The sequence below is a fragment of the Pyrus communis genome, chromosome 16, assembly GCF_963583255.1.
Source record: "Pyrus communis chromosome 16, drPyrComm1.1, whole genome shotgun sequence".
In the NCBI taxonomy this organism is placed as follows: Eukaryota; Viridiplantae; Streptophyta; class Magnoliopsida; order Rosales; family Rosaceae; genus Pyrus; species Pyrus communis.
Window position 1 is genome coordinate 3381413 of NC_084818.1, and position 24673 is coordinate 3406085.

General features: G+C 36.4%; 3 protein-coding genes across 3 annotated transcripts; 2 read left to right on the plus strand and 1 right to left on the minus strand.

Annotated features, from left to right (window-relative positions):
- Window positions 1-560: 560 nt before the first annotated feature.
- On the plus strand, window positions 561-4898 carry LOC137720141 (enolase). The gene is made up of 14 exons (XM_068459151.1): window positions 561-710; window positions 913-976; window positions 2188-2252; window positions 2385-2600; window positions 2697-2798; window positions 2880-2960; window positions 3047-3121; window positions 3246-3389; window positions 3489-3683; window positions 3782-3832; window positions 3965-4053; window positions 4144-4195; window positions 4382-4438; window positions 4526-4898. The coding sequence occupies exons 1-14, from the start codon at window positions 645-647 to the stop codon at window positions 4604-4606; spliced, it is 1338 nt and encodes a 445-aa protein (XP_068315252.1). The 5' UTR covers window positions 561-644; the 3' UTR covers window positions 4607-4898.
- Window positions 4899-5554: 656 nt separating this feature from the next.
- Window positions 5555-9132, minus strand: LOC137720724 (peptidyl-prolyl cis-trans isomerase FKBP53). Its single transcript, XM_068459833.1, has 11 exons — window positions 9075-9132; window positions 8689-8762; window positions 8295-8530; window positions 8067-8200; window positions 7304-7649; window positions 6995-7120; window positions 6410-6674; window positions 6249-6333; window positions 6124-6165; window positions 5979-6027; window positions 5555-5893 (listed from the first exon to the last, which is right to left on the minus strand). The coding sequence occupies exons 1-11, from the start codon at window positions 9085-9087 to the stop codon at window positions 5815-5817; spliced, it is 1449 nt and encodes a 482-aa protein (XP_068315934.1). The 5' UTR covers window positions 9088-9132; the 3' UTR covers window positions 5555-5814.
- A 5592-nt stretch (window positions 9133-14724) lies between these two features.
- Window positions 14725-19861, plus strand: LOC137720804 (uncharacterized). Its single transcript, XM_068459912.1, has 3 exons — window positions 14725-17484; window positions 19231-19460; window positions 19691-19861. The coding sequence occupies exons 1-2, from the start codon at window positions 15161-15163 to the stop codon at window positions 19244-19246; spliced, it is 2340 nt and encodes a 779-aa protein (XP_068316013.1). The 5' UTR covers window positions 14725-15160; the 3' UTR covers window positions 19247-19460; window positions 19691-19861.
- Window positions 19862-24673: the final 4812 nt, after the last annotated feature.

Sequence of the window (24673 nt, forward strand, 5' to 3'; positions counted from 1 at the left end):
TACAACAAGTTCCTAATAATTTATTGTAAAAAATAAAATACAAAATGAAAGTTATTTATTTTCTGTCTAAGTGAGTCGCGAGCTAGGCGGACACCTCAGCAGGTCTAAGCTTCCTTTCTTAATTTTTAAACATCTAAGCATTAATCGAGATGATAACCAACCGTCTAACACCTAAATAAGACCTAAATGGTAAAAAAGAATTTTTAAAACAGTAGTTTTACTTTTACCTGCACGACTTTTCTGCAACCATAAAACAAGCACTAGAAAAACTGGCCACTGTTTAACAAATCTGGGTGCGCCCCCGACAATAAGAACCTCGAAATACCAAACTTACCCTTCCTTTTCAACAGAACCAATGCCCAATTCAATTCCTTGGGCAAGGGGCAGCGAGGAACCGCATATTCCACTTCAATGTGCCACTCCGGGCCCACGGAGGCCAAGCGGACACCCCGTGATCGGCAAGAAAAGCAATCACGACCGTTGACATCATCGCACTTTCTAGAAGCTCAACGGCAGAGATTTCGTTGCCCGTGCTTCTCGCCCGCTTGGTCCCGCCTGTATATATATTTTCCACAACTCCTCTGTCAGTTTCCCACATAAGCCTTCGGTAAATACAGAGAGTGAAAAAGCGGACTGAGAGAAAAATGGCAACGATCAAGCTTGTTAAAGCCCGTCAAATCTTCGACAGCCGTGGGAATCCCACCGTCGAAGTAAGTTCCGTTCAATCCCAGCCGTCCCATATTTTCAAATTTTCATTTCATTTTACTATCTCCGTTTTTGTTTTTGTACGGTTTTCCCGGCCTTACTGTCTGTTTGGTTTCTGAGAAAATGCGAGAAACTCCGGGAAAATAAAGAAACTCCAATCAGAAATGTTGGATTTCTGAGTGACCGAACATGTTTGTGTTTTTTTAGGTTGATGTCACGCTGTCGGATGGAACCTACGCAAGAGCTGCTGTTCCAAGTGGGGCTTCCACAGGTAAAAAAACATAGTTGTTTGTTTTAATCTCTATGATTTCGATCAAGCATACATACGAACATATGTATTTGTCTCTATTTATTTTCGGATTGTTGCTGAATTTATGTTTTTATGTACGTCTGTAGATTTTATTTATCCTGAAAGTACAAATAAATATTTAAAAGAAATAAAAAATAAAAAGCGCCCGAGGCCGAGCGCTTTCCTCTCGAGAGCAATTCCAGTGTGTAAGGGCTCCTCATGGCAATTTACAATTGAATCCCTTTTAATGAATAGTAATTACCTTTAATGAACCGAAATTGTTTTTGCATCTTTACTTCTAAATTGAATAGGCATGGTAATATGTTATAAAATATTAGTATTTTTTATTTTATAAAATAGTAAAAAATAATTTAAATTTAAATTTAAATTTCGAATAAGATTTTTAACTGATCTCGTCATACCATATGTTATTATCCGAAAATACAATTTTTGTAAATAGATTTTGATAATATTTTTAATCAATTGCGTTGCGCAATATGTTCTTACCTATTTAGAATCGTTGAAAATATTCACATGTGGTGTAAGGTTAGAGAAAATGGTGTGTATTTATAAAAATAAAAAATGGATTTTTAATGAATCAGACACGTGGCCCACCCAAACATTTCTAATTTTTTTTCTTTTTCAAAATTTTTTTTAAAGCCGATAAAACTGGATCGTTGATCTGAAAATCAAACGGTCCAAACTCACCGTAACTGAGTGGGGTTGACACGCGGGCTCTATTGTCTGAAAATATGCCCAAGACACGCCTCCACGCGCGTGTGTTGCCCATGGTCCTGGTGCATAAAAAATTTATAACGTGGCTGGCATCATGCTGATGTCAGCCTTGCATCATTCGCCACTCGGGCCGTGGACTCCTGCCTGCCCTCTCCCACAAGCTCCCTCTTAATCCAATTGCCCGAATGGGCTGGAGCTAGTTTGGGAGAGGATTGGATTGCAAATGGAACCTGTCCACAGAGCAAAAGAGCACACTGGAAGTGCTCTGAGGAAGAGGAAGCGTGGTGTTCCACGGGAGAGGATTTAATGGTGGCGTGGTTTGCATTTGAACTTATTTTCATGCATTGCGATTAAGCTGTGAAGTACGTTGAATTTGAACCTATTTTCATGCATTGCGATTAGCGTGGTTTGCATTATAGTTCTTTTCGATGATGTTCGATTGTTTGGTTATTTTAAAGGTATCTATGAAGCCCTTGAACTGAGAGATGGCGGATCGGATTATCTTGGAAAAGGTGTCCTCAAGGTATGATGGTTGTTATTCGCTAACGGATTTTGATTATGCGATTTCTTAAAAATGTTACCTCTGTATCGCTTTGATTTCGGTTTTAAAATGGAGAAAAAGTTGGTTGGCAATATTGATCTCTGTGTTGGTTAGGCTGTGGAGAATGTGAATTCGATCATTGGACCAGCTTTGATTGGAAAGGACCCAACAGAGCAGACCAAAATCGACAATTATATGGTACAGCAACTCGATGGAACTGTCAACGAATGGGGTTGGTGCAAACAGAAGCTCGGAGCAAATGCTATACTGGCGGTGTCTCTAGCTGTTTGCAAAGCCGGTGCCCTTGTGAACAAGATCCCTCTTTACAAGGTTTGCTTCTCGGGAGAGTAGTGCCCCGCCATTTTATTTCGCTAAAGGCGCTTATGAGGTTTTCTCTTAAGATTGCGTTTGCTTTACACTTTGCAGCATATAGCCAATCTTGCTGGAAACAAGACCTTGGTGCTGCCCGTACCTGCATTTAATGTCATTAACGGAGGTTCTCATGCAGGCAATAAACTAGCAATGCAGGTTAATATTTATCTGTTAGTATTTTTGTCGAGAAATTAGGACCTCTTGCAATTGTTATTCTTACCGTTTCTTCTATGACAGGAATTTATGATCCTCCCTGTCGGAGCATCTTCTTTCAAGGAAGCTATGAAGATGGGTGTTGAAGTATATCATCACCTGAAGGTATTGCCATTATCTTTTGCGGCCTTTGGATAATAGATGACCGCCTGTTCAGGCTTTTTAAAGTTTCCACTTGGTTTTGCCTGCAGGCTGTAATTAAGAAGAAGTATGGACAAGATGCCACAAATGTTGGGGACGAAGGTGGCTTTGCCCCCAATATTCAGGTCTGTATGCACATAAAATATTCACAAGACGAGATTAATTTAAGTGGCTTTGTGTTATGTTTGGTTTGGAAGCAGCGTTTTTTATTGTTCCAATGCTTGTATTCTTTTGATGTTTCGTTAATAGGAAAACAAAGAGGGTCTTGAACTGCTAAAGACAGCCATAGCTAAAGCTGGATATACTGGAAAGGTTGTCATTGGGATGGATGTTGCTGCCTCGGAATTCTACGATGACAAGGATAAGACCTATGACTTGAACTTCAAGGAAGAGGTAATTAAATTAGAATACGTCTGGCTACATATGGATATGTATACGAAGTTAATGGGTTTATGGCTAGATGGCTGAACCGCGTAGTTTTATCTGCTGCAGAAAAATGATGGATCACAAAAGATATCTGGAGACAGTCTGAAGAATGTTTACAAGTCATTTGTTACTGAGTATCCAATTGTGTCAATTGAAGATCCGTTTGACCAGGATGATTGGGAACACTATGCAAAGATGACTGCTGAAATTGGTGAGCAAGTCCAAATTGTCGGCGATGATCTTCTCGTCACAAATCCAAAGGCAAGCAGATGTTACTATTATTACTGTTATGTATCAAATTATGTGATGAATGTTAGAAAATATGTCTTGACGTTTCTTTATTCATTATGCCGCTGCAGCGAGTGGAGAAAGCAATCAATGAGAAGAGCTGCAATGCCCTTCTTTTGAAGGTAGTACTCCCTGCCCCTTTCGAGTGGCGCTAATGCTGCCGCTCTGTATACTGTCCGAATTGTTACAGTTTACTGATTCCTGTGGATAATTAGTGAGTAGTAATGGCACTCTGTATTTTTATGTTTGTGTAGGTGAATCAAATTGGTTCAGTTACTGAAAGTATTGAAGCTGTGAAAATGTCAAAGCGTGCTGGCTGGGGTGTCATGGCAAGTCACCGAAGGTATCCCATCTTCACTGTTTTCGTTTCCCATTTCACGCACACACCACGCATCATCTTTTGCTAATTTTGTTTGTTTATTTAATTTTCCAGTGGTGAAACTGAGGATACTTTCATTGCCGACCTTTCTGTTGGGCTGTCAACGGTAAGTGTTGGGGTCTTACCTTGATGCTATTACTTTCATTGCTTGTTGATGCATATTGATAACTTTTCCACCTCGTTACTTTATAATTCGGGACTTCGAATTATGCTGAAAGTGTATTGTCCAAGTTTCGGATTAAAGCTGTTGCATAAACTGATGTGATCTATGCATCCTTGTTTGCTCAAACAGGGACAGATTAAGACCGGAGCTCCGTGCAGATCAGAGCGGCTTGCTAAATACAACCAGGTAAAACTTAATACGCACGTCTGCTTATTTAGTTGCATCTAAGTTCTCTCTAACCGCGTGTTTGCGCCTTCCTTTTGTGTTCTGCAGCTTCTTAGGATAGAGGAGGAGCTTGGATCCGCAGCAGTCTATGCGGGTGCAAAATTCAGAGTCCCAGTGGAACCATACTGATCCGAGAGCTGGAATCTTAAAACCGTTAAACAAGCCCTCTTAGTTTTCGATATTACGAAGCGTGTAATTCGGCATAAGTAAACATGTGTTCTAGTTACTAATAAGGTCTTGGTGAGGAGATCAGGAACCATTTGATGAGAGAGTTGTAGAGTTGTTTCTGTTTCAGCTTGTTTTTCTGGTGATGTAATGCACAGAGGGCTTGTTCATGTTATGTCTCTAATATTACTTAAGCTTGTGGATTAAGACAAAATCTCGATATCTTGTTAAGATTAGAGTTTAATCCTTTTCGTAATCTTAGTTTGCATATCTCTTGTTCAATCCCTTCAAAATTTCATGAGTTTTTTTTAATCTAATAACTATTATTAGCACTTTAAAAATCTGAATCAAATTGTGCACTCTCTAAAAGGGTTTTTTTTTCTCCTTCTAAATATAAAAAGTTTGGGATGCACAATTAGATTTTTGAGGAAATCGTAACAATGGTTCTCAACTTAAACTAAACTGGAGAATGATCCCTCGACTAAAAGTTTGTAACCATTGATCCCTTAACTTATTAAAATGTGCAGCTATATTCCTTTTCATCAACCCCGTCAAGATTTTTGGCAAAATGAGTCACGAAGTTGAATCATGAGGCAAATGTGAAAAACCAAATGAGAATTGTAATACTGGTACCTCAATTTTAACCCAATTGAAGCAATGATTCATCAACTTTAAACCAATTGTAGCAATAGTTATTCCACTATGACTCGTTTTGACGGAAGTTATGACGAAGTTGATGAAAATAACATAGCTACATGTTTTGATGAGTTAAAAGATGAATGATCACGAATTTTTAGTTCAAGGATCAACACTCCAATTGAGTTAATGTTAAAAGATCATTGACACAATATTCCATGTGACCAAACGAATTAATTTCAAGTTTTAATCAAAACTCGGTTCTTATGTCAAATGAAGGGGAAAATAACCAAATTGGATACCAAAATAGTACATGATTAACACCAAAATGGATACCGAAAAAGTAGGTAGACAATCTAGAAACGTTCTCAGCCGCAACACATGCTCATATAAACAATTTCAACATCGACATAAAACGAGTATATGTCGTTAGGGGTGAGACAGAAACAGAGTACATTTGCATTTTTCAAAACTGGTTTTCCGAGCAGAACAAGAACTTCAAAATTGGAAGCAGACGGAGCATCTCCGCAGCTGAATCAATTAACACCGAGCAGCTCAACATCAAACACAAGCCATGAGTTTGGTGGTATTTTACCGGCACGTTTATGTCCATAACTGCATCCAAAGGAAACACATTAATAAGCTTTGCAGAAATGGAGAAAGAGTTACTATCATGGGCAAACTTACTATCGTGACATACCCCATTTCTGGTGGAATAGTGAGTCTTCTTTTATCCCCGACACGCATACCTGGAGGAAGGTAGATATGCATTAAAAGATGCAACAACTGCTTAGTAAAAGTTGAAGATCCGATTTAAGAAATATTTGAACAGCTCAGAAAATTACCGTTAACCCCGACATCCCATCCTGGTATAACTTGTCCTAGACCTGCACAACCAAAGGAAAATGAGGTCACACTCATGGTGAAGTTAAGTTGTTTCTTGATTGCTGTTAAATGACATTAATGGTACCTAGGCGGAATTTGAAAGGTGGCCCTCCCACGTTGGAGTCAAATATGTTGCCATTCTTTAGCTTGCCAATGTAGCGAACACTGACCTGCAAAACAACAAATATTAGCAATGTGAATCCTTTAAAAGGTAAATGTAAACATGCCGAAAGGCTAAACCTTAACCTTTTTTCCCGAAGAAGCTTTCTTGCCATCAGGTTTTCCCATAGCTAGCTCCTCGATAACCAATCCATTTGGATAGGTCTTCGCTTTAGATCGCTTGCCACTGGTTTGCTCCAAACCAGTTTTGTTCTGATCTTCCATGTTGTCAACAGTTTCATCCATGTCAGTTTTTGTTTCAGTCTCCTGGGCTTTCTTGTTCTTTTTCTTCTTCTTTTTCCCGTCCGTGAGATTTTCACCAGGAATAGAATTCTTTTCGATGTCAGAGCTCCTGTGCATGAACATGCTATTTTACTCAATGCAAAAACAACAAAGCAAATTTGTGCACAAACATGAGAAATAAGAGTGAATAGCAAATCCAAGCCATTAGTGAGGGTGTTATCGTGTCAACTATTCAACGTCTTGGCTCCAAATTACTAATCTGAAATGAATTCTTAGTAAAATATATATTAAGTTGGCCATATAAGATATAATTATAATTTATCAATAAATAAATAAATAAAAGCTTGGGTTTTGAACAGAAAATTTTCATAAAGCCAATAAATGTACTCTGTAAAATAACGGAAAGATGATGCAGCAGATATCACTCACTTCTTATTAGATAGCTTTTGCTCATGCTCTTGGCTCTTCAAAATCTCAGGTTGCTTTTCATTGTCATCAGCATTACCCTCCTTAGCTTGCTCTTTCAATTTCTTCTTCTTCTTATTATTCTTTTCCCTGACATCATTTCATATAACACTTCAATAAATTAGAAAACTGAATATTTAGCGTGCACCACTGAACAAGACAATATAAACAAAGTTGTTAAACGATTGTTGATTATCGACTAAAGGCTTCAAATAAAAAAACCACACCTAAAAACTGAAAACATCTAACCAGTGAAATGGGCCAATTACTCACCCTTCTGGCTGACTGTCTTGCTGAACATCTTCGACTTTCCTTTTGGACCCAGCAGCTTCACTATCTTTCACTTTCTTCTTCTTGGTTTTCTCAGTAATCTTGCTATCCTTCTGTTCAGTTGCTGCTTCATGCTTCTCAATGTTGGTTTTCTGTTTAGTGGATATTGGAAAACCATCTTCATCTTCACTCTCCAAAACAGGGTCACCAGCATTTTCCTTGACAACAATTTGTTGCTGAGAATTTGTGTTCTTTTCAGAGTCATTCGATTGATTCTTTTTCACTTGTCGTTTGGACTGACTGTTTCCATTAGTAGGTTTCTCATCATCCTCTATCTCCTCAATTACAACTAAGATTTAAGCCAAAGAAAATATTGAGTCAGGCACTATATTACAGCATATAATGAACAAATCACAGCTGAAATGGTGACAATCATCAATAAATCAAAGCGGCATTCACCAGCAGAATACAACCCAATGTATACAAAAAGACCATAATTAAGTATAACATAGTGCCGAATAATAGCATATTTATGGTTTGGACTTTGGAGTACGCCAAAATACTAAGGAAGACTAAAATCTAGCTGAAACTTAACATCTTGAAGTTAATCAAACTTTTGGCATGGAAATTAACTATATTTATGCTTCCTCTAATATCAGATCTAATACGCAAAACCAGTCACGAAATTCATGAAAGATCTATGCCAAATCATCATAAATAAATAAATAAAAAACGTGAGCAATAGGTATCCAATAGGCCAATTTACCTCCACTATTTGGAACAGGTGAAGGCGGGTACATGTCAAAATCTTCATCGTCAATAAATCCAACATTATCATCATCGGTATCATACTCTGAAGACTCTGACTCAGTGTCCGCAATATCCTCCCCGGAAGAATCCCTTAAAATGTTGCAGAGAAATAAAAATTACCGTTAAAAATGATAAAAATCTTACCAAAACAAACTCACAAAAAGTAAAATGAATTAGCACTTACGATCCATAGTCATCTCTTTCATCCTCGCCTTCCTCCACAAGGTAACCAGATAGGTGGATACTTCGTTTTCCAATCACCGAGAAGGTCACCAAACCATCAATTGGCTCAAAATCAAGATCCAAGGGGACAGATTCATTCTTATTTGGTAACAAAGAACATAGAAAGATTGGACTTTTATCTCCAATGGAACACTGAACTATACTCCTCCCCTTCGATTCACCGAGGCCTAAAGTCGCCTAACTTATCAACACAAAGTTAACAAGAAAATTCAACATCATACCACACCCAAATCGCGACGGTTTCCAAAAATTATTGAGAGGGCTCTAAACAATAAAAAATATTTAAGAAATAAACTACACAATGAATTTGAGCAACTGAAGTTAAATAAAATTACCTGAGAAATGTGAAGCCTTCCTTCGAATTGATCCGATTGATGCTCGTACGATTTTCCTGGTTTTACTTCAATTCCTAGAATTTCAAATTCAACCATAAATAAATAAATAAATACTTATTTTTTCAACTACTAAAACTTAGAAATCAAACAATCCCAATTCCATCCTAAGTTCCTAAAACTGGATTCCAACTTTCAATTTTCCACCTGCGATTTCTCAGCGGCGAAACAGAGATTTTAAAAAGTTACCCAGATCATCAAACATTTCGGTTTTCCAAGAAATCACAGAATTTTCGCTCTATTTTCTTCCGATTTCAAGAAATATTGCGAAAAATTACAGCACTAAACATAAATAAATTAAATAATTAAAAACCCGAAAGAAGACTGACCCCAAAATCCCATCGTTCCTGAATTGTTGTCTCGCACAGCGACGCTCCGAAGTTTTTCTAAAACCCTGGCAAAACCCTCTCGCAGCTCTTAAAACCCTAATTCTACCCTGGTGTTCGAGTCACCCGCGGTAGCACGGTTATTACATGCAACAGGGTTCACGGAAGCACAGGTGGCGTCAGGAGACTTGACGCACGAAATTAACATTTAAACCCCAACACCCAAAAAAAAAAAAAAACCAAAAAAAGGTTGGCGTAATCAATTGAGAAGTGGGCCAGTTTTCCAAAAACCGACGAAATATGCGGGGTCTTCAATGGGCTCCATCTCAACCCATTTGTAGACTTTTTGGGCTGGTGATCCAGTACAATTTGGTGGAGTTAGCTTAATGTTGTTTTTTGTCTCGCAATTACACGATTACGTAGTGTTATTAATTCAAGCGTTATAATATGGTTAGAAAGTATACTCGATTTTTTTCTTGATAATTCAATGTTTTTAATTATTTTGACATGACAGGAGAGAATTTAAGCTCTTGTGTAAGGAGACAGGCACATTCTCCTAACCAATTAACTTAATTCACATACTCAGATTACAAAAGTAGTAAGTTCGAAAGAAATTGACTATTTGAACTACGGCCTCCTAAGTTTGGAAAAAATAGAAACTACAGCCTAACGACATTTATCTATCCGTATAAGTGGGAAGTATCAAATTTAACTCATTTATATGGCAAGTTCAAAAACCAGTTATTATGAATGACTAATTTTGGGACTTAGTTTGAAATCCCAGTATTCAATGAGTAAAATTGACTTAGGGTCAGTTTGGGATTGTTGTGCTTGTTTTTTAAAACTGCTTATGTTGTGCTTTAAGAATAATTCGCTGTAAAACAAAGCAATTGAGCTTTTAATAAACTGCATTTTTTAAAGTATTGTGAGTATAAAAAAATAAAAATAAAAATAAAATAAAATAAAAAAAAAACAATGTAAAAGCGTGATAAATTTTAAAGATGGCATGAGTGGTTAGATTTTGTAGTTGTAAGTGGTGATACAAGAATTGAAAATGTTGCTAGAATGATAAATAATGTCATTTTTTAAATTAATGAAGGTATTACAAGAGTTGAAAATATTCATCAAAACTTCAACTCCGTTTTTTAATAAAACAGCTTATAAAAACAACTTACATGATGTTTTTAAAAACTAACGTCTGGAGGTCATTAAAGTTAGATATTTTAAACTGATTAAACATTTTTTTGTTGCTTAACTTTAAAACGAAACCGTTTTGATAAAAAAAATTAATAATAACAATATCAAATGGGACCTAGTCCTACATCATTAATGTTAAAAATAGAGAGTAGTTCAATGTTTTGAAGATATTAAGAAAACAATTTAGAGGAGCCGAATAACGTACAGTTAAAGGTATTCCAATTATTAAATTCATCAAAAAGTTTATTCCATACGATTAGGGTTGGGTTCCACCCAAGACATATGAAACTCGTGTACAAATTAATGTTGGAAAGAAAATAATGAACTGAAACCTAATTATTAGTTTAATGGGAAGTAATTATAAGGGTGGTGTATTGGAATCTTGAAAATACTTTCTCTATATTTTTTATGTAAATCTTGGTAAAGACCTATGATTCCATGTTTGAACTCTTATTTTCTAAACTTTAATATTGTTTTGTGGGAAAAATAACCTACCACCAACGAATATACTTCTTTTATAGTTCATAAACTCGATATATATTCCTTATCTAGTGTTTGGAAAAGTTGTTAATATAGGAATATCGTCACACAATATTATCAGTTCACGTGTTTTAGTGATGTAGAACGGATGATTTAGTGGATTAAAGACGAAATGAACCGAAGGAAGACAAAAGAACGTGGCGGAAATTTATAGATTTGACGTTCGAGCTCCGTTTTGGACACAAAATATAATACCTTTCTGAAATGAGTACGGAGTTCCAATTCAACACACGACTTTGCCCAGATGTATGATGGATTAAAGTCATCTGAGGTCGTTTAAACTTTCAAAACCGCCTTTGAAAGTTTGTAATAAAAATCGAACTTTTTGTTTTATGTTCGATTTACCTTTTTAACATATCCTGAGACTCCCTTGACTTTCCCAAGAGTCGACTTAAGTCTATTTAAGCCTTATGACTGCTATTGTAATCAACATTCATGAACTAATAAAAAAAATAAACCTCTCTGTTTTCTTTATAACCTGATGGATTCCAGCTTACTGATTCTTGGACTTATGTTTGTATCCCATTTACCATGCTGGTGTTGCGTCATATAATATGCATGAACTACTTGATCATCCTTTAGGATGGATCCATCAATCAACGTGTTGTAATATTAATAAATTGTTTATTCTACATTATTGGTGGGATTTGATTACAAACAATATTTTTACTCAACACTAGCCTAAAAAGATAGGGAAGTGTTTGAACCAGAATGCAGTGATACGTTCTACTAGTCTAGAAAAATCCAAAACTAATATAGTAGTATATGTTACAAAATCATGTTTCCCTACTGAAAAAAGAATAGCAAGTATTGCTGAAAAACAAATAACAAATGCACGCGTGTCTCATTGAGTAAAATTAAAAACAAGAGAGTTTTAACGAAAAGCTCATGGTACTGTTCATTTTAACGAAAAACCAAATTTTTACATTAAAAAGTCAATCTTGGTACTATTCATTTTACCCTTTATTTTGTCCTTACCGTTAAAACTCAAAGTTTTCAAACCATTTTAATTAGTTTTCCTTAAAAACAATGATTTGATATTTGTCCATTTATGATTAAGTTTCAACAGCATTTTCTGCTCTGCTTTCGACATCAAAGCATGATTCTATCTTAAAACCCTTTGAAAATGAAACCTCATTTTTTTTTTTATGATGGAAAGACAAAATGAATAAATGCAGAAACTTGGTATCTGTAATTCAAATGCAGTTTGTGATCCATATCATCTTTTTCAACATTCTCCAACCTTGAAATAGACCTTAGATCTAAAATTATGTCATATGTAAAAAGCTTTAGGTTGGATAGATCATAGCACTCATATGCTTTAGGTGAAGATGCCATCTCCTCTTACTCAAATAATTAAGCATACTTTTTTGACTTTTCACATCCACACCACATATACCTACTGCAGTTAAACATAATTGTACAAATACGGTGTTATTTATACATTTGTTTTTATCTCACACACTACTATTAATTTCTGTCATTTGTCATTTTCAACTCACTCGATCTAAGGCCCGGAACTTGAGAGGAGCATGTAAAAAATAAAAAAAATATGTGTGAATAGCATAACCCTTATATATATATATTCTTTATTTTTATAAAATCAATACCACTTTTATAAGTACAATAAACAAATGTTACTACATTCATGAACTTCTCCTTTTCTTTTTTTTTGGAAATTTTCTTGCAATTTGTTCTCCCCTTTTTTATTTTTATTATTTTGAAATCATCCAATAAAAATAATTAAACAAAAAGTAGTGATATATTTATGGGTCACCCTTGTAACCACTTCACCAAACTTTCAAGTATGATGATCACATTACCACAATCAAATAATTTTTCTTGTTTGACAAACGATATCACATTATCACAATCAAATAGTTAACTGGTTCCACTTTGATGCTTAATATTTCAAGTCTTGATCATCATATATATAGATCCCTATATAATCATACTGGACTAGCTAAATTTTTAATTTAAAACGGTTAAAGTGAATATATTAAGAAAATTGGGGTTTCACCGTCAAACTAATTGACTATATAGAGAGTAACCCAATTACATATAAGTATATGCAAGGTTCCTCTATTCCTCGATGTGAGATTCACTATCAACATGTTCCCTCACCTGTAGCAAATTTTCAAGCCTTACACGTGAACAACACAAATGAGGTGACGCAGAGCATGTGTTACTGTTGGGCTTTACACATGGAATAATTTGCTATAACACCATGAAGAAAGTTGAGGTTCCACCATAAAAGTAATTGAGAATATTGGGAGTAGCCCAATTACTTATGTTTGCACGCACCATACTTCACCAATCTCGAAATTACCGAGCACTTGTCAACGTTATAAATTCGAAGACCTACTAAAGAGGTCATGCTAAAGCACCCATGCCAAAGCACATGAATTTCTCTCCAACCAGGAGACCAATCACAACGCGACACATGTCAACACTAGAATAAATCTTCTAGTCCCAGATCGACCGTAGATGAAAAAAAGGGACTCTCCTCAACTATGAAAGAAGATTATTCTCCCCCCAATTGATCCCTAATTATCTTATTCTACTTAGTTAATCTATTATTAGTATATGATCTTATTCTACTTAGTTAATCTATTATTAGTACCCACTAAATGATGACTATGTCTAAACCCTTGTATCATGTAACTCTACATTATTAATGAAAGTTCCTCCATCATGGTGGACGTAGCCCAACTTAAGGTGAACCATGTATATCTTGTGTTTGTTTCATTTGTCTCTTATTTCTTTACATATTCTTTACATACTATCATCACTAGGTAATAGAAGCAACCTAGAGAGGGTCACATCTCGACACTTTGCATTGTTTCAAAGTCAAATCGGTTTTGTGCATCAACAACTTATAAGCATATATAAGGTCTCTCATTACCTCGACATGGAATTCACTATCAACATGTATAATATGCAAGAATCCGACATATGATACATATTAGACTTCCCAACTATCTATCAAAAATTAAAATAAAAACAATACACATGATACATGACAATGTACATATGTAAACAATGTTGATGTATTTTATTCCTCTAACAATGGAATCTGAACTTGAATGGTAACAAACACAATAAGAGGAAAGAAAAACAATACTATGCATCCGTCCATAGGATATATATATATATACAATGTATAATGGTATAAAAGGATATAATATATAGTACTACAATCTCCACAAAAACGGAAAGGAGCAATAACATAGAAAGGAAATGACATCTTATTTATTACTGTTGAATGAGTTTAAATTTTAAGATTTATGTCTATTTACTATACAATTCTCAAAATTTAAACTCATCTAATAGTGATAAATAGGACAGTGAGTATCATCATCGTTTAATAGTGGTGAACAAAAATATCCCAAAGTAAAAGAGAGAAATGAAAGTATAAATATAGAATCCCAAGTAAAAATAATGAAAACCCATTATCTACAGCCTTGCGTATTTAAGAAATATTTGTGCAAAACTCATGTTTATTTATTTGTTTATTTTTTATACGTGAATGATGAATACTATAATTGAATTATGAGCCTTAAAAAATTGATTACCGAACTACAAATGTTAATATAAAAACTGTACAATATGAATTACAAAGTTTCAATCAATTAACGTCTTGCACTTACCACAACAAAATTTCATTATAAGCTAAAGAAAATCTCCAATCAAGAAGCATAGAAGGTAATTTTGAAATTCCGAAAAAAGGAAGCACAATTTCTTCCATTTCTGTCAAACACTAAGAAATTCCAAGCACTTTTAGACATTGACAAAAATTCTCACAGAGCAGAAAAAATGGAAATAAAAAAACAAAAAAATAGAAAAAAATTTGTTGGTCAGAAGAATAAATAGAAAAAGATCTTTATATTTTTTGATCATGTCGAATAAAATTCTCTCCCTTCTTTCTTCACTCTCTCACTTTCTCTCTCTAGAGTCTGCAGAGTCTGCGCTATATGAATGTCTCCGTACTCCCTCATTTCTGTTGTGTGATGAAGGTGCAGTTGAGCAGTTTTGCAGCTGAGTCTTGAGTATTTCACAAACCTCCCACCATTAAAGCTCAATTGAAAAGCTTCAAGCTTCCATTTTTTTCCACTCTTTTCACTCTTTTCACTCCCCAAGATCGCCATGGAAATGGACCTCCGCTTCAATCCGAACCCGAACCCGAACCCAAATCCCATTTCGCCGCGGCCTTCACTTTCCGGCTAAATGCCCGGAACCTACCTCCGTGAGAGACCAACCTCACCAAAAAGCTTGGTTCTTTCACTGAAAGCCGACCACTTCACTCACTCACTGTGTCACTCACACTCCCCAATTTCAACTCGTTTGCTTCAATGGCTTCTACAAACTCAACCCCCACCGACCCATCTCTCTCGCCGGACGACATAGCCGCTAGGGCCCTCAACCGGCGATTCGAAAGCCTGGTGACTGTTCGAACAAAGGCCATAAAGGGGAAAGGAGCTTGGTACTGGGCTCACTTGGAGCCCATTCTCGTTCGCGCCCCCAACTCCAACCTTCCCAAGGCCGTCAAGCTCAAGTGCTCCCTCTGCGACGCCGTCTTCTCCGCGTCCAACCCATCCAGAACCGCCTCGGAGCATCTCAAACGGGGTACCTGCCCGAATTTTACCTCTGTTTTGAGACCCAATTCAACTGTGGCGGCTTCGCCGGTTCCCATATCTTCCTTGCCGTCTCCCTCGTCACACAATCACAGAAAGCGGAGCTCGCAAATGGGTATTAGTCCTTCTCCTATTTCTCAAGCTCCTCCTCTTACTAGTCCTACTTCGATTCAGGTTCATTCTTTAGCTATGATCGAGTCTTCCGGCTTCTGCGGTGATCATAATTTCTCACAGTCTCCAAACCCAGTTGGGATTGCGAGAAGTACGGGGGTAGATCAGCACCATTTGGTGTTATCCGGTGGGAAGGAGGATTTGGGTGCTTTGGCAATGTTAGAAAAAAGTGTGAAGAAACTTAAGAGTCCCAAAGCTTCTCCTGGTGCCACTCTTAGTAAGGAGCAGATTGATTCTGCACTTGAATTACTGTCTGAGTGGTTCTATGAGTCATGTGGGTCGGTCTCGTTTTCGAGCCTCGAGCATCCCAAGTTCAGGGCTTTCCTTAGCCAGGTGGGCTTGCCTGCATTGTTGCAGCGCGAGCTTTCGGGTGCTCGACTTGATGCTAAGTTTGATGAGGTGAAAGCTGAGTCTGAAGCTAGGATTAGAGATGCAATGTTTTTTCAAGTTGCTTCTGATGGGTGGAAAAGCAGGGATTCTTGTGGGGAGGAGAATGTTGTTAAGTTCACGGTTAATCTTCCGAATGGGATTAGTGTTTTCCAGAAGGCAGTGTTTACTGGCGGGTCAGTTCCAACGAAATATGCAGAAGAGGTGTTGTGGGACTCAGTTACCGGTATATGTGGGAATGCTGTGCAGCGTTGCGTGGGGATAGTTGCGGACAAGTATAAGGCCAAGGCACTGAGGAATTTGGAGACTCAGAACCATTGGATGGTGAACGTCTCCTGTCAGCTTCAGGGGTTCATGTCTTTGATTAAGGATTTTAACAAAGAGCTTCCATTGTTCAGGGTTGTCATTGAAAATTGCTTAAAGGTTGCGAATTTTGTAGATAGCACCTCTGAGGTTAGGCAGGCTTTCGAGAAGTACAAGATGCAAGAGTTTGAATATGCTGGGTTGATCCAAATTCCTTCGCCCAAATGTGATACCTCAAAGAACTTTGCACCTGTCTATGCAATGCTGGAGGATATATTGAGCTGTGCCCGCATACTCCAAATGGTTGTCTTGGATGATTTCTATAAGGCGATATGTCTGGAGGATCCAATTGCAAGGGAAGTTGCAGGGATGATTCAAACTGAAGGTTTTTGGAATGAATTAGAGGCGGTTTATTCACTTGTTAAGATGATCAGGGGGACGACTCAGGAGATTGAGGCTGAGAGGCCATTACTTGGGCAATGCCTGCCCCTTTGGGAAGAATTGAGAACAAAAGTAAAGGATTGGTGTGCCAAATTCAACATTGTTGAAGGTCCTGTTGAGAAAATAGTTGAAAAACGATTCAGAAAGAACTACCACCCAGCATGGTCGGCTGCATTTATACTTGACCCGATATACTTGATGAGGGACACTAGTGGAAAGTATCTTCCACCATTCAAGTGCTTGACGCACGAGCAGGAGAAGGATGTAGATAAGCTCATTACGAGGTTGGTTTCCAGGGAAGAAGCTCATGTTGCATTGATGGAGCTCATGAAATGGAGAACAGAAGGAATGGACCCGCTGTATGCTCAGGCAGTTCAGGTTAAACAGCGAGATCCTGTAACTGGAAAGATGAAAATGGCAAACCCGCAGAGCAGCAGACTTGTGTGGGAAACTTGTCTAAGTGAGTTAAAGACATTGGGGAGGGTTGCAGTGCGACTTATCTTCCTCCATGCAACCTCATGTGGATTTAAGTGCAATTGGTCTTTCATGAAATGGATTCGTGTACATAGGCACTCAAGGGTAGGCCTGGAAAAGGTGCAGAAGATGATATTTATTGCAGCTCATGCCAAACTTGAGAGAAGGGATCTTTCTAGTGAGGAAGAAAAGGAAGCAGAGCTGTTTGGGACTGCAGACATTGAGGATGACATGCTGACTGAGGTCTTTTCCGGTGCACCCACAGTGTAATGTTTTTCTTTTTGACTCCTCTAGGATTCTGTAACTCTAGGATTTATTGAATTCTTTCCTCTCTTTTTGTTTTCTCTTCTAGTTATACTTCACATGTAGTTAAAAGATTTCAGTGTTATTGCTGGAAGGGAAGGTTAATGTGAAGGAATTTTGAACATTGTATTACTGAAACTGGCATATCTTCATGATTCTAATGAAATAGTCAATCTCTTGCCAAAAAATGATTGTGAGTTTCTTCTGTTTGTACGTTGTAAAGAAGAAGCCCTTTGATCTTTATAATCATAAAAGTGGTCCAGGAAGATGATTGAATATAAATTGTAACATCTTTCAAGAGTAATTTGAGATTTATGTTTCTTTACGTTTAATACGGTGTCCTCCAAAATCCAATTTCTCTTCATTATATTAAAAAAAACTGCGTTTATCATGTTTCCGTTGTTGATATCAGTTATTGATTGTTGTTTTCTTCTTGTGTATGAGATATTTGATTTGGATAAGTCCTCCTATGTAACATCTTCTTCCATTTCATTGCACTAAGTTCAGCTCTTAACTAAAATATAATGAATTGGTGGCCATATGACTGGTGAAAAATTTACATTTCCATTATTTTGGGCTATTTTTCTGCAGTAATGATGCTTATAGTGGTATTAGCGTTTAAGCATGCTCAATGCCCAACATAATGACATGAAAACAAATTGAAAAGTGACATGTTAGATTGTCTCAGAAGAGGAAAGAAGAGGTAGAAGAATATGAGTCTTTAGTAGAACACCAAAATAGGATCTCCATTGTTAAAGTGGTGCCTAGATGCTGCAGTGGTAACGTGGACTAGAGCTACCGTGAGGAATAACGTTCTGAATCAATTAAAGATGAATACCAAACCAATTTTGGCCACATGATGGCTCATTACATCTAGCCTTTTCTGTTCCTCAAAACTTATATTTCTGTATATGTTATTTTTCATCACCTGAGTTCAACTTAACAATCGGGTGGACCCAAAGTCTAACTGCTCTGGTTGAAGTACCTGTCATGAAACTTACATGCATACCACTGCTAATTTTCTGTAATTCTAAGCAAATAGGAAGACAATGTGCCACTTCTTATTGGACAAGATATCCGTAGGGCATTTTATATCTGTTGAATATGCAGTCACACTCTCAGTTAGTATTGGCTTCTATGCTAAGTGTGTTGTGCCATGCTGAACACCATACTGTTTAGACAAGTTGATATGCAGGCAGTTCCACTTCTGGTGTCCTAAGATCTCGGAATCAGATAACTTTCACATGTAGTCATGTACGCATACATTTAACACATAGGATCGATGCTAATGACCAAGATTGACTATGTTGTTATACAACCTGTTCAAATTAGCACTGCATGGCCTCAGTATCTTGTCATGATTTGATTTCTTGTACAGGACTTTTCTAGTTGTTTTCAATTCACAATCTGAGTACAGCTCATATCTAGTTTTTTCTCTTTTGCCCATTTAACTTATTCTGTTTGTGTTTTTCCTATAACCTGAAATGTATAACTACCGTACGAAGGACTCCGGTTTTTTTGTTTTTTGCAATTTATGGAACACCTGTTCGGACCTTTGATGAAATGTGGCAAAGCTTAATGTTTGGAACGAGTGGTGGTACACCCTAATTTAAGCATAGAACTTGTAATATTTTCTTGAGAAACGAAATCACCGAAGGAAACTAAAATGGCATTTGTTTGAAATGTTTGACACTTTCTTTCTGCTGCAGGACAGGGTTTTCTTGAACTGGTTGGGTGGATGGTAAACCAGGCTTGAGTCGTCGCATGGGTCAAACCTCGTGAGAACACAAGAGCGAATCTTTGTAACCGAAGACGCACTTCTCACTGATTGAACTAGGCATATCTGCCGGTATATCAGTTTCTGAAATTGAAGATCCCCCACCATGCGAAGTGGAAGTCCATTTCAGTGCTTTAGCTGTCATGGTCAACGAAAAGGAAGGTACAAGGGGTCTTATTTCCCATCATTCCTCTCTCTCGATCTCTCGCTGTATGTCTGTGTGTCTCTTATCTTTCTTTCTCTCTATTTTTGTGTTTATTGATATGTTTTAAATTTTTAACTCAAGATTACTTCTCATCATCTTTGATAACTTGTGCTTTAAACATTCTATATCTTGTGACATTTTTAGTCTCCAACTGGGCCCTTACTAACTTCGTTTTTCAACGATGAAGATTTACGGTCTGCACAGTTATCTGATAGGCCTGCCATGATTACTAAAAAGTGTTGAGCAAAATGGAAGCAAGGAGGGTTGTCTCCAAGAGGATGTGCATAATATGACCGAAAGGGATATTGCAACGAACTTGAACCAAATCTGCATGTAATTTCGGCTACTAATGTTGACTATAAGTAATAGGTTGGTGTTTCTTTTACTTGTTATTCACGTACTCAATCTCCAGCCCCCTTTCAACATTGGCTCCACCTCGGGCCAACGTTTTACCATAAATTCCCAACCTTTTAAAAAATTCTTGAGTACACTTGAGGATTTACACTAGCTAACCTATGTGCAACACCTTTCTTTGTGCAGGCTGAGAACTAAAACGGGTTTATGTGTCACGCATCAATAGATTTCATTAGTGGTTTAACTGGCTAGAAAGACCTTAGCCTTGTGGCGATCGCTTTAAGATGGGAGAACATGTATGTGGTCCTTTCTTTGTGCAGGTTGAGAACTAAAACTGGTTGTGCGTCACGCATCAATGGATTTCATTAGTGGTTTAACTGGCTAGAAAGACCGTAGCCTTGTGGCGATCGCTTTAAGATGGGAGAACATGTACGTGGTATTCACTGTATATATGATTCTTCAGGAAACTCGGTTCGTGGCTTGAGCAGGTGATACATTCAAATTTAATTCTCGTTTTTCCGTTAAGTATTGTTGCACGAATGATACAGTACGAAAAATGGGACCAAGAAACAGAAAAACACTGGCAAAAGTGGCATATGAAGTCATTAGTTGAGTTGGACATGGTTTTAGTGTCTAGTATTCCAACTTCCATGTTTTGGAGAATTATTACGCTTTCTGGTGCACCTTCAAATCGTACTTTGTTGAGTTTAGAATAAACCATACCAATCGTAACATCCTCTTGACCTAGAAATTAGAAACCCAATGTAGTAACTCGACTGAGCAGTACACTCTGAAAATACCAAGTGGGTACGTGAACGAAGTAAAAAACTTGGGGTAGAGGTGCCTGATTATGTCATCTGCAGGTCACCTCTCACAAAAGCGTGAATTTCTGTCAGGTGTGAGAATTGCCTAGTCAAACAGTTGTATCAAACTTCTCTTGCGATCAATGAAAGTTTTCACTTTTTAATGGCATTTTTAGCTAAAATGGTATCGGGAATTAACATAACTTCTCACTTTGGTCCTCTAGATTTAAAATCGGTAGAACTGATCCTTCAGTTTGTCCACCATCAATCATTTTGATCATTAAGTAAAAAATCCCCTTTAAACAAGGAGAAAATGACAAACATACCCTCAATTTAATAAAATAGGCCAAAATGATTTGACAAAATTTGAGGGTATTTTTGTAATTTTCTCTATATTTAATGAAGATTGTTCACGAAATAACCAAAATAATTAACGGTGTACAAACTCAAGAACAAGTTCTACTAATTTTAAATTCAAGACCAAACTGAAAAGTTTTATGTTAATCTCAAAAGACCATTTCGGCTAGAAAACTCTTTTTAATTAAGTGTAGTGAGTGGGGGAGTAAAATGTTGTTACTCTCTTTCTACCTTTGATTTCATTTGCTACTGAATTTGGTGAAGGCACAGAGGTTCCTGTCGGCAAAGGGAGGCAAAGTACTGACTGCTCACCAACCAGGAGGGAAAGGGGAAAGCCTAAGCCTTTTTTTAACCCTTGTATGGATAGGAGGAATGAATTCATTTGTTCACTCTCCACTCAAGTCCTTGTTAAAGGGAAAGTAGATATGATGATTAGTATAGGACAACACTCTTTTTCTACAAGAATCTTCACACTTTCAAATGCTCCTCCATAATTAGCTTTCTTCCCTTTATATCATCTCTCCCCCTCCCTCTTTTTCTTCTTGATTGTGTTTGAATTTTGAAACCCCATGTCCACCATTTTTCGTGAGTACCTACAGACATTTAGAGCCGATATGTATTTGATCATTCCTTGATCACTCGATTTAAGTAGTTAGATGATTAAATATGTCGACACCAAATGAATGTAAATACTTGAAAAAATTATGTAAAATTGATATGATATGATATGAAATGAATTTTGGTATGTATTTATTGCCTGTGGCCTTTTTTTTTTTTGGTGACTTTAGTTTTATGAGGGAAAATGGAAACATTATTTCTTTGTATTCCATACTGTTGTTCCACCAATAATTGAGAAAGTTCCACATAGAAAAGTGAAAAACTGGTCATGATAATATATAATTAATGATTAGATATGGATTTATGCAGAAATACATCATTTTTTAATCCAACTACTCTTTTGCACATGCTTGGTAAAAATAAAGGTTAAATTGGGTATCTGATGGTGGGGTAGGGAATTGAATTACATATCTGTACCACCTGCTTTGGTGTGTGTGTGTGTGTTTTTTTTTTTTTTTTTTTTTTTTTTAAATTTAATTGTTCATATAACTGTCATTTAGTTTCAATTTATTTTTTGAAATTGATTTTGTTTCACTTTGCATTTTGAAACTGTCATTTCAACTCTTTTAGTCTCAATTGACCTCATTTTGTTGAAGAAACGTTAAATGCAAGGGTATTTTGAATATTTCATTTTTACACACCTCTTTGTGTTGCATCCATCATGCTTTTTAGTTCAATCGACTGATCTTCTTGGCGAAACAAATTAGAATTCACGACAAAAGACAAAGGAATTTAATGAATTACTAGGTTAGAATTTAGCGTTTCTTTAACAAAATAAGGTGAAATAAGACCAAAAGAGTTGAAAATGGCAGTTTCATGAGACAAAACTAATTTCAAAGATAAATTGAGATTAAATGGTAATTTCAAGGGGCAATTCAATTAATAAGGCTATTTTTTCTTTTTTGTATTCTAAAGTGTCTGTCTTTCTATGATTTCGTTCACATGAACTTCAACCATATGTATGATGTGTTATAATGATAAAGATAGTACTCAAATCAATTTCTTTCACAAAGTTTTAGTATCTCTAACCACTAACCCCACACCTAAAAGTTGTGGTCCTTGAGTTTTGATTGTAATGACTTGCCTATACACTTTATTAGAGTAGCCAATTGTAGAGAAAAACACCAAACCGTACCTTACCTTCGGGTGACTTTGAGCCAATGAGTTGTTGGAGCGTAGCAGGACGAGTATCATGTGATTGTGAATCGTTGATGTGTGCAAATCAAATTTCACGCATTAACAACTCACAATCACTCACGTGCCTGTGAACAACTGATACTAGCACTCAAAAATAAAAATTGCTAATTTGTGCAATTTTTTATTTGACTTTGTTACAAATGGCATCTCTCTAGTAAGTAGGTTTTTCCTACCAAGTGGCTAAATTGGAAAAATAATTTTAATGAAAACTTTTTTTTTTTTCTTTCTTCTTGTTTGAAAAACCAAAATCTAAACACAAGTTGGTGTTCAAACCAACATCAAATAAAATATAAATCATACCAAGAACTAGTTCTGTATCTCTTTGACATTGGTCACTTTTTACTTCCCAATTAATACAACTAAGATTCTCGCTTCTTTTGAGAGATTTTTATGGGTACTGAAAACACAAGTTGATTTGGTAAGGTAAACGTAAATTATACTGTTAATTTGTCTCACTTTAGAGCGTATTAATATAAAAAAAGGGCATCTACATTAAGAGGGAGGGAGGTGGGCTTAGTCTTACAATGAACTAACAATAATGTGGTGCAAATTTGCATTTGACGATAATCAAACCTAAAACATCTTACTTACAAGTGAAAAAAAATATAACTAAATCGCATTACTAAGTGATAATTCATGTATTTATAACTTGAGAGAAATGAAATAATAAAGCCACATAATTATATTCCAAGCATACTAAATAATGACTCCACCCGTTTAGCCCTAGAAGGTTGAAAAATCCATCTCACCTCTTAGTCATTATAATTTCTTGTCATTAAGTAAATACCAAAAAAGGAAGAAAACGAATTAATTAAGTGCACTCCCGTCAAATCAATATCTCCAATTATCTAATCTCACCCTGATAGTCATCATACATTATCATTACAAAAAATCCTCCTCTAAATATTCCCTATAATTTTATGATTACATCTCTGTACCACTCAAAGTTGGCCACCTAAACGTATTATTCTACTTTATTTTTTGGGCAAAAGGGTTTTACTAATTGCTCCACGTTTAACCCTAACGCTTTTTATAATAAGTGTATTTTTGCTCACCGTCTTTAAATCATAGTATTGTTCACTACTTTATGTTTCGATGTTTGATGAATTTAATTTTTGAGATTTGGGTTTATTTGCTACACAAATACAATAAATTTAAACGTATTTAAAAGTGATAAATTGGATTGTGAATATCAGCATGAAATGATAGTGATGAGCAAAAATATTCACTTTTATAATTAGTAGGTTGATTAAGTAATAAACTTTAGGTTTACTTTTTCTTTGCTTATGGCCTGCCTACGACACAACAGTTGTGTGGAGCCGAATAAACGTTTTAGGTCGAGTTAGGTCTACAAGCTAGACTAGGGCGGTCGTATTGGAATGCTAGTATGCCACCCATTTGTCCTACACAATTCCATCTTTGAATTTTGTGTATATCATCGACATGGTATAAGCATAGTCCTGAAGATGAACAAAAGATAATTATGCCACCTCTGTGCTCCTACGTCACGAGAGCTTCAGCAAAATCGTCACGCTGTTAAGTAATGATACCAATTGATTTATGCTATTACACGCATTATAAGTACGATAATAACCTATAATATATCAATATTGTCCAACATATTATAACACATGGATTCATAACGCCGCAACGCCACGTGACATTTGAGAATCACACTAACTAATTTATCATATATATCTCAAAAAAAAAAAAAAACAAAAAACAAATTCATGACAAATATTCGATTTGGGCCTTTCGGTGCTACTTGAGGCCCAACCCAATCAAATGAACTAGTCTAGAATACAATGGACTCTTGTTCCATGTGCCTTATTTTAAACAGG